General features: G+C 46.0%; 1 protein-coding gene across 1 annotated transcript in view; it reads left to right on the top strand.

The window, feature by feature from the left end:
- The window catches only part of EIF5B (eukaryotic translation initiation factor 5B), a 71,875-nt gene extending 66,207 nt beyond the window's left edge, over positions 1 to 5,668 (top strand). Inside the window, exons 22-24 of the mRNA XM_038386963.2 lie at positions 3,693 to 3,831; positions 4,507 to 4,668; positions 5,536 to 5,668. Coding sequence (XP_038242891.1) covers positions 3,693 to 3,831; positions 4,507 to 4,668; positions 5,536 to 5,643 — 409 coding nt within the window. The 3' untranslated portion in view covers positions 5,644 to 5,668. The remainder of the gene's footprint in view (positions 1 to 3,692; positions 3,832 to 4,506; positions 4,669 to 5,535) is intronic.
- The last annotated feature ends 7,597 nt before the right edge of the window (positions 5,669 to 13,265 follow it).

Raw genomic sequence — 13,265 nt, 5'->3', positions numbered from 1 at the left:
CAAGTGGGCCAATTAATGGCAAAGACATTGCTGCAATCTGACCTCGATGCAGCTGACACAGCGGCGGGGTCCATTGCCGTGTCTGTAGTGATGTGACAAGCATCATGGCTTCATTTGTTGAGATTTCCAAAAGTGGTGCAGTCCATGGCTGAGGACCTTCCCTTTTGAGAGTACGAAGCTCTTCACTGAGAAGACTGATGCTTCCATTCACACCTTGAAGGACTCCAGGGCTACTCTTGAGACCACAGGCATCTCGGTATTAACCTCAGCATCACTACAAGCTCCAAAGAAAGAAAGGGAAGTTCCCTAAATGCAAACCATCTGGCCCACAATTTTCATCCCAGCCCTCATTTGATGGGCAGGTTGAGGCGCCGTTGGACTACTTCCCTGACTGACACAGCCAACCATTGTTCCACACCCATTTGGCCACCGATTGGCAGCTTTCCCCAGTGCCTGGGAACACACAACATTGGACCAATGGGTCCTAGAGATCGTCCAAACCAGGTCCTCCATTTTACCTCCCTACCCCCTCCACAATACCCTTCCCCGTCCCTTTTCAGGGACCCGTCTCACAAACGTTTACTACAACAAGAGATTTGCCTCCTCCAGCTAGGAGCTATAGAACCAGTACATCAACATCTATGAGACAAGGGGTTCTACTCTTTTTCTAATACCCAAAAGAAAAGGAGGTTGGAGACCCATACTAGACCTCAGAGCTCTCAATAAGTTTGTCAAGGCTCAAAAATTCAAGATAGTCACACTTTCAGTGATCATCCCAGCATTGGAACGGGAGACTGGCTTTCATCTCTCAACCTCCAGGGTGCCTATTTTCACATCTCGATCCTACCGGTTCACAGATGATTTCTCAGATTCATTTCCAAGGTTCTCTGATGGCCACTCATTTACGCTGTCAAGGGATAATGATTTACCCATATCGGGACAATTGTCTCTTCAGAGCCCCAGTCTCTCATGGAAGCTCAGCAAGTCACTGAGATTACAATATATTTGTTCACAGAACTGGGTCTACAGATCAACACCCAGAAGTCAACTTCAATGCATAACATTCATAGGAGCTGACCTCGATGCATTGTAGGCCAAAACCGGCTTAACCTCAACACGGGTTCCTATCCTTAGTCACGCTCATAGACACTGTTCAAAGCAGTCCACAAATGCTGGCCAATCTTTGCCTCCCACTTTGGGACATAGAGCAGTGGGAATGTTGGTGATACCTTATGCAGGCTTCAAATGCAATGCCTCCAAATGTGGTTTGGCTTGGTTTACAGACCGAACAAGGAAGAACCGAACGTTGGACAAACCCCTGACACTACCCACCAGTTTAAAAAACTCTTTAGACTGGTGGAAGGACCCAGCCAACGTTTGCAAAGGGATTCCCTTCTCTCAAACATCAGCCATTGCTCCTCACCACCGACACATCACTCATGGGATGGGGCATTTATCCGAACGGCCTCATGACACAAGGCAAATGGTCACCCATGGAGATGTCCCTTCACATCAATCTCCTGAAACCAAGAGCTGTCAAGAACACCTGCGCCCATTTCTTCCCGCTGATCGCAGGATCACACACACACACATCCTAACAGACAACATAGCCTGTATATACTATATCAATCAGCAGGGGAGAGCCAAGAGGCCGTCCCTATGTGTAGAGGCGATGAAGATATGGAATTGGTCCATTTTCCACAATGTTATGCTTTCTGTGGCTTACCTCTCAGGCACACAAAACTTGATAGTCTCAGTTGCAAACTCCCACACGACCATGATGAGGAGATACACCCAACAGTACTTCACGACCTATCCAGATGATGGGGAAAACCGTTCACAGACCTGTTCGCCATTTACCTGAACAGGAAAGGTCCACACTACTGCTCCATTCCCTGGATGATGCTCTCGTCCCATGGGATGCCTTCCCTCTGTTTCCCCTGCTGTTGAAGGTTTTGCTGAAAATAAAAAGGGGCAGAGCTCTCATGATTTTGATTGCTCCTACTTGGCCAAGTAAGATTCCTCAAGGGTATAAATAATAAACCTCTTCCCTCAACTTTGACTTTCTGTCCCCATAAACCTAAACCTGTGGGTCCTAAACCTGGTACTGGAAGGTCTGACTAGGCCTCCCTTTCAACCCCGGTCATCTGTTTGCTGACGTAATTATCTATGAAAACGGCCTTCCTGGTAGTGATTACCTTGGCCAGGAGAACAGGAGAGAGAGAGAGAGAGTAGCTCTGATAGCGGAAGCCACAAGAGCGGTCAGGCTGTCCTCCCCAGCAGCGTGGGTATGTCATTTCGGGTGCCCAGAGCAGCTGATGGAGGGGTAAATCACTGTGGGAAGGGGGGCTGAGGATCCCCCTGCAGGTGCCAAACCCCCTCGCTGAGTCACAGAGACCCCCCCTGCTGATCTCCATAACACCGACACTCAGACCCTCCTTGCTGAGCCCCAGCCACCTTCACCTGGACTCCCCCTTGCAGAAACCCATTGCCTCTGCAGCTGGAACCGCCCAGTGAGTCCCTGTGCATCGAGACCCCTCACTGAGCCGCCCGCATTCAGATTGCCCCCCACAGAACCCTCTCAACCCACACCTGGGTCCCCCACACTAATCCCCTCCTCATTTGGATCCTGTTGGGATGAGCCTGCCTGCCTGCCCCACACCTGGTGTGCCTGTCGCAGGGCTGCTAACCCTGGTGAGTTGTTGCAGCTGCTCCTCCTGAGGGAATTCTGCCCAGAAAATTAAAAATTCTGTGTACATATTTTAAAATTCTGCAATTTTGTCAATAAAATGTGGAGGCTCCAACATTGCAGTGGAGAGTACAGGCCAATGGCTGTACGGAGCGGGGAGATCACACTGCAACATGGGCACAAAGGTGCGGACTCTGGGGCAGGCCCAGCCCTTGCACTGTGTCAGGGTGTAGCCTCACCACCGAGTCCGTGCCCCAGAATGAGGGGAGGGGGCTGCAGGGTAATCTCCTACCTCCATGCAGAATTCTATCAGGAGTAAGGATTTCAAAACTCTATTCTGCTTGCTTAAGTGACGAAAACAATTTAACTATTCTTTTTGGTTAGTCTTGCAGATTCAGGAAAGCAATGACTGAGTGAACTGGTTTTGTTTTATTCTTGCACATTTTATGCACTTGTTAACCCAGTTCCAGTTTATAGGACTATTTCTGACCTTGGTTAAACAAATGTGGCCCCATCCAAAGCTTGTAGAGGTGAACTGAGGGCAGCATTTGCAGAATCCATATTGCTGGTGTTGTGCAAACAAGCAAGAACCCAGCTTGCCTCTCAGATCTCAAATAGAGTTTCCAGGGCTAGCAGTTAAAAAGATGGGGTTTTTTATTTGTATAATGAGTAAATTTTGATCTGGGGGTCTTGACAAACGTGAGACCCTTGCAATGTTACTTCTACTTCTTTTTTTAAGAGAACTGCGTTTTAATTGGTATTCTTGTAATTACTTACATTTGTTCTTAGATGGTGGTTCAAGCTAGTCAAAATAAAGCTCACACAAGCTACTTTCCTATATGATCTGCTTCAACTAGAATTGTTCAGAATTTGTTCACATTCAGTGAATATTCTCCTCTAAAATAATTATAAACGTGTCTAAAGAGTATGTGGTGTGAGAATGTCCAAAACTAACAGCATTACATGCATTATTTCAAAATGCCTCTTCCCTGTGATTTCTTAGGCATATAGCAGTATTTCCTTGCAAGATGAAAATACTCCCTCAGTTTATTTTCAACTCCCGTGACCCAATAGTGATGGGTGTCGTGGTGGAAGCAGGCCAAGTAAAGCAGGGGACTCTCATGTGTGTACCTAGCAAAAATGTAAGTAAGCGTTCTCATCTTTCTACTATGAGCATAATAAGAGTTTTGGCCTGATGAAGGTGGCAGGACAACATTCAGTTCCTGCTAAAGCTGCTATATATGCATCCCAAAAGGACAGGATTGCTGAAGGAGCTGCTCTCTCCCCTAAAATGAGCCTCTTTTCTAATGATAGGCCAGTATTGGAGCATGGCCTGGGGTGAACATATGTGCCTGTGTTGGATGATGTAACCTTGGGTTGTAGCAGAGAAAACATACAGCATGAGGCTAAGCAGCAGTTTGAGAGGCTGCATTACTGGAGTACTCCCCAGCACCGTTCCTGTGGTGCAGCACTACATAGTGACCAAAATTGAGTTCTTGGCAGCTAGCAGCAGGAGGAGGAAGTAAACTCACCTTTCTAAAAAAAAAGTAACTAAGTTATGACTTCCAAATCCATTTTAAAATCCTGTTTTTGATACTTCAGGTGTTCAAAGATGAATGTAAATATGTAATTGTTGCTCTCTCATTGTAGTAAAACTCAGAGCTACTGGAGGGACATATTATAGTAGCAGTCTTGAAAGTACGTTTTCTGTATTCAATGCATCTGTGAGAAGCCCCAGAAAGGTGGTGGGATTTGGGGAAAGCCATGTGGACAGAAGTTCCTTTGGGATGTGTAACAGCTTCTATGTTGTGTTACAGTTTGTTGAAATTGGAATAGTTACAAGTATTGAAGTGAACCACAAACAAGTGGATGTTGCAAAAAAAGGCCAAGAAGTCTGTGTGAAGATAGAACCTATTCCTGGTGAATCGCCTAAAATGTATGGAAGACACTTTGAAGCGACAGATATCCTAGTCAGTAAGGTAAAATTTTCCTAGCAGAGACTTGCCCTTTTTTTATAAAGGCTGGTGGCATGTTGGTAACTTGGCTTGAAGTGGAAGTTGGATGGGAAAGCCTGAGGAATTCTAAAATTCTCAGCACTGTACCCCTGTGCGAGTGGAGCGCACACATTGATTGCATGGCACATGTAGTACAGCTCAGCTTGTTGCGGAAATCTGTATTTCCTGACCGATGTTAGTGGCACTGACATTGACTCTTGCAGTAGTGCTATTAAGAATGCATACTTACATCACCAAAGGGATGAAACCCTGGAACTAAGTACATCTTGCATCACCTTTCCTTCTGAGACCGAGTAAATGAGTTAGCTAAGGGCAAAGGACTGTAGGGGAGAGGCCCGTCTGTTCAGTGTGGTGAATGAATGTATAGAGCGTTCTGTTGTGCGTCACTTTCTATGTACAACTTAGCCCAGTTAGCACTCTGGACAGAACTTCCATGCCTCAAGACTTTACAGGATGTTAAATACTAGCTGCTGCGGTTTGTCTGTTATGGGGGGGGGAGGGGGGCAAGGTATAAACACTGATTCATTTACTCTAATCTGAGATTTTTAAAACAACTTTATTTGTATTACAGTAAGTACAAAGCCCCATTGGTTTAGGCACTATGCAAACGTAGTGACAGTCTTTGCCCCAAAGAGTTTACAATCTAGATAAAATAGGCAAAGTGGATTGCCCAGGTAGATAGCAGGTCGGGGCAAAGTTGGTATTAGAACCCTGATTTCCTCATACCTACTTTAGTGCCCTATCCTCTCTAAACCACACTACTTTCAGTATTTTGGGGAATAATTTCATTAAAACACTTGTTTCTAATATTCATATGTTGTGTATTTGCAGATTAGTCGTCAGTCCATTGATGCCCTGAAGAACTGGTTCAGAGATGAAATGCAGAAGTCTGACTGGCAGCTTATTGTAGAACTGAAGAAAGTGTTTGAAATAATTTAGATTTTTGGGGGTTTTTTGTTTTTTTAAAAGCAATGGGCAGGCTGGAATATTACTCACTATTCCTGTTCTAAAAATCGCCAACAAAGTCAGAGTATTGAAGAGACTGTTGGACTTACGTTTTGGGAGGAAAATATGTGGATAAAATGTTTTCCATGAGAAACCAAGAAACTTACACTGGTTTGACAGTGGTCAATTTACATGCCCCACGGTTCCACTGTGCCTGTTCACCTGTCCCATGGCCCTTCCCTTTTAGTGGCTGCTGTTTTAAAGTTTGCCTTTCCCCACCCCCCATCAACAAAAATAAATAAAAATTGAATTTTTATTACAGAACTAAAACTTTCACTTTTATATTGATATCAGTACTGCAGTATTTAATTAACCAAGCTTTTGCAGACTTTGGTTCTCAGACATGTTTGATGTAAGAAATACTTCTTTATTTATGCATATTTCTCTTCCTCCCTTGATTTCTTCCCCTCCCCTCCTGCTTTGTGCCTATAGGAATTTTTTTAAAATAGAAAATTAGGTAATCAGATATTTCTGTATTTGCTTTGTGTGAAACAATGATGTAAAACATAGTTGGCCACCTTTAATTGCTTGTACAGTTCATGAAAGTCAACTTAATCTGTAATCATTACAAAGCAGAGCCACAAATAAAGGAAATGGACACATTAGCCCTTTTGTTATAACTTGTTTCAACAAATAAAGCATCTGTTGATAAGCTGTTCTATAAAAGTGAAGTTTACATTTGTAGTACCAACAGATAAAGTAACAGACTTTTACAGGTCCATCGTTTTAAAGAGGGAAACCACCAAACATCTCTCTCCTGCTGTGCTGTCAACCCCTACCAGCAAAGAAGAAAAAATGTCAGACAAAGAACATGTTCATGGTTTAGGTTTGGGACTCTGATATTAAAAGCACCTCACAGTGTGCCATAATGCCAGAGGAGTTCTGGTAGAAATAAGTTTGGATAGAAATTCCGTCGTCTTGCCATTATTCAGAATGGTGCTAAGTGGGCATAACAACATGCCCTGATAGGCAGACAAAGCAAACGTACTTTATCTCCAGCGGCTGAGCCAAACTTTTAGGTGTTGCAGCAAAGTTATTGACTAGTTCAAAAGCTTGGGGACTTGATGGCAGATTCACCCAGTGCAAAATGTGCCAGCTAATTTTGTCTGTGTGGTAGATGGAAATAAGTCTTATTGTGGGTAGCCTTGATTTTTGTTCCCCTTAAAAAGGACACTCAGCTCACATTGTTAATCTAGCCTAGATCAGCTAGAATTTCTTTTTCAGCTGTTGCTGAGTAGCCTTTGTGCAGTGTCAGAAACACTCTGATCAGTTAAAAGTTTATAAATGTAAATAAAGAAAACGAGTGTGACTTGCACACCCATATTATCAGCACATCCCTAAAACTAACTTGAAATATGGAATCCCACATTCTTGTTTGAAATTCACTGTTCAGAGGAAAGCTGCTATGTAACCAATTGTTAACCTGGATAAACAAATTCTGGTGGCAGTAACGTAGTTCAAAGCCATCTTTTGCTTTTTAACTGCAATTTTGGATCGAAGTATTATAAGCCATGCTTGTATTATTTTTTGTTAGTGTAGCTGTTTTATGAAAATAGTGAGCTCTGGCTGGATTGCCCCTCCCCCCACCTTTTTTTTTTTTTAAAGGGTTGGAGGAACTCCCCTCACAGGGCATCTTGGTTTAACTACTGTTCCCTGACAGATTATTTTAGACTATGGTGGCTTGAACAAAAATGCATTCTTGATAAGTGGACCCAGAAGCAAGCACCTTATAATAAAAAGTGCAACAATACCAACAAAAAAGACTCAGGACTTTCAAGCTCACTTCTGGAAAGGGCTATGTTTTATTATGGTCTGAGCTTGGTAAAATTTAAAGATTTATCCACCCCTCAGTCCAGTCGTTCTCCATTGATGACATTGGGTGTCTTTTCATAAAGATGAGAATAGACTGACCTATACATGGGGGAGGAAGGGGAACCTCTTACTAATCTGTTCTGTAACCATGATTCTTTGAGATGTGTTGCTGCCTGTCCATTTCACTCTTGGAGTGTGTGCATGCCTAGTGCACTAGCATAGGAGATTTTTCCCTCAGTGATACCTGTAAGGGCAGTGAATGCACCTGGTGCTGCTCTGCAATGCTGTAAAGGAGTGGATCCCTGTTTCTTCTTAGACAGCCTTAGATATGCATAGGAAGGAGGGTGGTCATTGAATGGGCACATGCAACAGCCCAAAACACAGTTACAGGTTAGTAACCATTTTTTCTTTCAGTGGTTGCACATGTCCATTCCACTTCTGGATTGACCTGCATGTGAGTCGCCTCTCATGGGATTGGCCTCATCTGAATAAAGACAGAAAGAACACATGCAGCTCTGGCATCCTTTCTAGATTGCTGGGAGCTGGCATAATGAGAAGCAAAAGTAGGTCCTGAAGATCAGGTTGTAGCTCTACAACTGTCTGGTATAGGTGCTTGAGCTAGAAAGGCTGCAGAAGCTGTGATCTTTTTAAATGAGCTAGCTCCTTGGTCAGCATAGTTAAATTGTTGATGGAGTAGTAGCGCACATACCTATACAAGAGGAAATCCACAATGAAATTCATGAAGGTCAACTTCATCCACCACAAACAGTTGTGAGGATAATGTAAGTGGTTTAGTCCTATCCTAATAAAATGCTAATGCTCTCCTAACATGTTGCCTTGGAGCGTGAGGCCTAGGGAAGAAGGTTGGTAAGTAAATTGCCTGACTAATGTGGAAGAGAGAAAGCACTCCGAGAAATGTTGGATGAGGGCATAGTCGTATCTTGTCCTTGTACAAAATTATATATGATGGGTCAGATACCAGGGCTCCTAATCCTAATACTTCGCTTGCAGAGGTAACTGCTACCACAAAATTTTTTACGTTCATTGAAAGGTGAAGCAACAAACGTAGCTATGGGTTCAAAGGGTGGATGCACTAGCTGTGCAATCTGACTCTAGGTATCATAATTCCTATGGCTGGAGTGCAGCTGGGCTTGCACAGCCTCCTCTCCCCAAATGCTGATGAGGTTCAGCAGCTCGGTGTTGCTCCAAGAAGGTGCGTGGAGCAGGCCTGGCTACCTACAAAGATGCACTGAGACCACTGCCCGCCTCACTGAGCAAACAGGAAGGGGTTTTTCAAATTTCCAAAAGAATTTACATGGTGGAGTAGAGTTTAAACCAATGCCCAGAAAGGTGAGAACAGGCAGTGTGGGACACCTCCCCAAGGCCAATTGCAGTCCTGTAATCAACCATGGTGTCTACACTTCTGTGCTGGGGCTACAGCCCTGCAATGCCAAACTCTATGCCTCTTGTGGGGGTGCTTTTTGTTTTGTTTTTTAAGGGCTGCAACTGTGCTGTTTCTGTGCACTAAGTGGCTTGGCAATGTGCACACTTCAGGAGTTACAGCGCAGAAACTTGCCAGTGTAGACAAGGCCTAAGACTCCTGTGGGCACTTTAACCAACGTGTCGAGTGCATGATGAATCAGGATGTACACTGAGCTCAGCCATTGCTGAGATGCAGCCGAACATGACTAACCATGTTAAGTACATGCACCATGTGCCCCTGAGGCAAGCTGTGCTGTTGTACTAGGATGGGCCTGCATGGCTAATGAAACAGCCAGCAATGCCTGGACCTGTTTTGTTGAAGGACAGCCCTGGCTGCCATAAAGTCCTATAAACTCTAGTCTGAGAGGAGTGACTTGGCTTCACTGACAGCAATCCCAGTGCACCAAAGGCTGATTGGCTCTTGGCCACACTGGACAGCACTTGGTTCTTGGATTGGCCTCTCACCAACCAGGTAGACACTTGAATGCCTCATTTCCTCAGCAGTGCAGCCCCACTACCATGGTCGGAATGTGGGAGCACGGGTCAGCCAAATGTCAGGACTCCAAACTGATAGTAGGAGGGAATCAACCATAAATATAAGGAATTGCCTGTGGCTTTGGTGTATTACTACAGACAGATACTTGTCCTTTAAGTCAAGGGCAGCATACCACGTGGCAGGCTCTAGGTAATGGTAGCCAGTGACACTTTATTTTCTTTATGTATGTGACTGCCTTTTGCTTTTAGAATTAAGTAGTGAGAATAAAACCCCTTTCTTGTGTCAAGGAGGAAATTTCTCCGATTCCCCCATAGAAGGTGATATTGTACCTTCTGAAGGAGCAAGAACTTGTGAGAATAGTCCCTAAAAATGGAGGGGAAAGGAAGGGGAGTTGGAAATAAACTTAAGCATGTATCAAGTCTACCATGCTTAGCAATTAGTGCTGTGGGTCTAAGCACTTGGGAAGTAGGAAAAAAACAGCCAAGCGATGGTGACAAACTGGTAATGTGTCCCCGAGGGGAGTATCAAACTGACTGCTTGGTGTTCCCAGGGCATCTGTATGAGCTCACAGTGGCTGAAGAGTGAATCAGATGTGATGCCTTCCTGTAGTTTTTCCCTTTCCTTCTAGATTGGTCATGGTGTTGAGGTGTTAAAGATGGCTAATGGGGGTACTATTGTTTGGACCTGCTGCTTCTTTGGGAGAGGGCTGTAAATACCCAAAGACTTGAGTGTAGCCCTCGACTGTCTAAGACTGTGAAGCTTATCAGTCTTCTGCAAAAAGTCAATCCTTCAAAAGGAAGCTCCTGAATGGTCTCGTGGACCTCTTGAGGAAGACCTGGAAACTGGAGCCATAATTACCTATGTGGTGCAATGGCTGAGGCCGTGGCTCATGCAGCAGAATCTGTCATGTCCAGTACAACCTGAAGCAAGGTCCTTGCTACCAACTTTCCCTCATAAACTACAGCAAGAAACTCGTCTGCAAATTTTAAAACATGATCACAGAGGAAAGACAAAATACCACTCCTCAATGCCTGCTGATGAGAAATCCAGAATTGTAGTACAGTTGTTGAATAAACTTTCCTGCCAACACTATTGTTCTTTGCATCTTTTTAATTTAGGTGTTGATACCTGCTGACCCTGGCACCAACAAAAACCCCAAGATGGTAAAAACCCCTGCATGGAGATATACCTTCACTCAGGACATTTAGTTATAGGAGGCAGTGAAGATGGCATTTGCCACAATACTTTTTGGGCTTGAGAATAGCCTCAATTACAGGGAGTGCCACTGGAGAAGGCCCCACCCAGCGGACACTATCAACCAATCTGTATAAACTCACCTGAACTAGTTCCACCTAGCTAATAAGCTGCCCTCTTTAAGATGTCTTCATAGGCCCTGTAATCATCCGAGGGAGATGAAGAAACACCAACCCCCTACTGCAGGGGTGGGCAAACTATGGCCCATGGGCCACATCTGGTCCTCAGCTCCTGCCAGATGGGACAGTGCATGGAGCCACCTGGCCACACCTTGGAGCCAGAGTCAGGGACACGCTTCCAGGAGCTGCTTAGGATAAGCGCCGCCTGGAGCATGCACCCCTGAGCCCCACCCCCCCATGCCCTGCTCCCCCTCCCACCCAGTCCAGAGACCCCTCTTGTACTCCAGGCCCCTCATCCCCAGAGTCCTCACCCCCCCCACCAATGCTCCCTCTCCCATCCTCTGAACCCATTGGTCCCAGCCCAGAGCCCCCTCCCACACCCTGAACTCCTTATTTCTTGCCGCACCCCCAGCCAGAGCCCTCACTCCCTCCCACACCCCTACCCCCAATTCCATGAACATTCATGGCCCGCCATACAATTTCCATGTCCCAATGTGGCACTCAGGCCATAAAGTTTGCCCACCCCTGTCCTACCGCCTTGTCAGGCACTGAGGCGGTGGAACGAAGGATGACTGAGCTGGCGTTTCCCACAGTTTGCTTAATAGGGGACTCACTGAGCTAGATAACCCATGTGCAGTACTGGGCTTCCTGCAACTCTTGTCCTGCAGGTTGGTGATGTCTACTAGAGGATGTAGTGGGGTGGGTGCAGAAGTAATCTGGAGCCAGGAAGAAACGCCAACAGGTTACAATACAGCTATAGATTGGAGCCCAATTTCTTTCCCCTCACAGCTCCCTCCTAGCAGACCAACAGGTGAAGACCATCTGAGGTACTATGTGCTGAACTCTAGCAGCTGGTGAATCTGTGAGCATATCCAGCCATACTGGGGGAGATATTGCTTGACCTGCTGGCAAAGCAAGCACACAGGCACTTAGATCACATGCCATGGCATATACTTCAGGCGTTGATGGCAGCAAGGGCTGTACATCAAGAGTCACTCTTGCTGCTGCTGAGCCAAAGATGACAGCATCGTAGAGGTCGGTTTCAACAGCAATATGAGCAATGGGGTTGACACGCCCTCCTCCACCAGGCAGTAGCTGCACTGGGGAGAGCCTCAGCACTCCACCCTCCTTCCCCACTGGACTGGTGGATTTCAGGGGCAGGGACCTTGGTCTCTTAGGCAACGCCTCTCTGTATGCAGCCCTCCAGTGCTGCTGCTTCAGTACCAGAGCAAATCAACACAGAATGACAGAGGCAGCACTCCTCACCAAAACAGTGGGGAATGGGGCCTGCCTTGAATAGGAAGGCTCCCGCTGTGGGTGAAGAGCTGCCTTCATACAAAGGAGCTTTAGTCTGACCTTCCTGATTTTAGTTCTGGGGGTAAAGTCCCTGCAGATTTGGCACCTCTCTGCTGTGAGCTTCTAGGCCATTTGAGGCAAGTCACTGACTAGCTTCGGTTTCTTGCATGCATTGGCAGGTGTGAAACAGAGGCATCCCTGGCACCAGGTGTTGATACCCAAAACTGGCAGGAACCAAAGTGTACACAGATACAAAAGGAATTCTACTAGTAGAAAAATACACTAAGCCTCAGAGTTATTAACGAGCACCAACTCTGTACAATAAAATACTTAGAGAAAGGGAAATGGTTGCTAACAGCCATCACACAGCTAAGGAATTTGGGGGAGAGAACCGGGCTGTGACAAAGTGGGGTTTTATGTTGCATATGAGTCTTACTGTCCTATACTAATATCTGTGTACCTCAGTTTCCCAGTGTACTGCACTAATACTTCAGTGGTGGGAATTGGGTGTGTGATTTTTGCACCCATGTAACCTGAAACCCAGGAGGAGGAATGCAACCATGGAAGCAAGGCAAAGAGATGGATGAGGGGGGGTGGCGGAGGTCAGATAGCTGGAAGCTGGCAGTCTGCGTGGGGGGACTGGAAGAGGGGGAGTCCAGGGCATTTGGCCCAGGACTCCCAAAAAGGACTTGGTAGAAAGTCACTGATTTCTGTGCGAACAAATTCTGTCCAATGCTGTGTTCCTGTCGACTAAAAGGTTCTGTTTTTACCAGCTGGCTGAGAGTCACGTCTGACTGCGGAGTTGGGTGCAGGACCCTCTGGCTTCCCCAGGGGCCCCGCCCAGGCGGACTCCCTGAGGAAAGCGCATGGTGTGGAAGGCTGAATGCTCCGAGGTCAGACCCAGGAAGGTCGAAGCTGTGTAAGCTTCTTGCCTTGGAGACAGTCTGCTCAGGAGGCATGGTCCCCCAGAGTCCTGCCTGGCTCCATACAGAGTCGCTTCAGAGCACTCCATGACAGGGCGTGTGACGTTACTGTACAGCAGTAGGCACATGCAGCACCCTGACAGATACCACTGAGGGAAATATCGCTTATGCTAG

The sequence above is a fragment of the Dermochelys coriacea genome, chromosome 1 (genome assembly GCF_009764565.3).
Source record: "Dermochelys coriacea isolate rDerCor1 chromosome 1, rDerCor1.pri.v4, whole genome shotgun sequence".
In the NCBI taxonomy this organism is placed as follows: domain Eukaryota; kingdom Metazoa; phylum Chordata; order Testudines; family Dermochelyidae; genus Dermochelys; species Dermochelys coriacea.
Note: the sequence above shows the minus strand (reverse complement) of the source record. Positions and strands in the feature narration are given on the sequence as shown.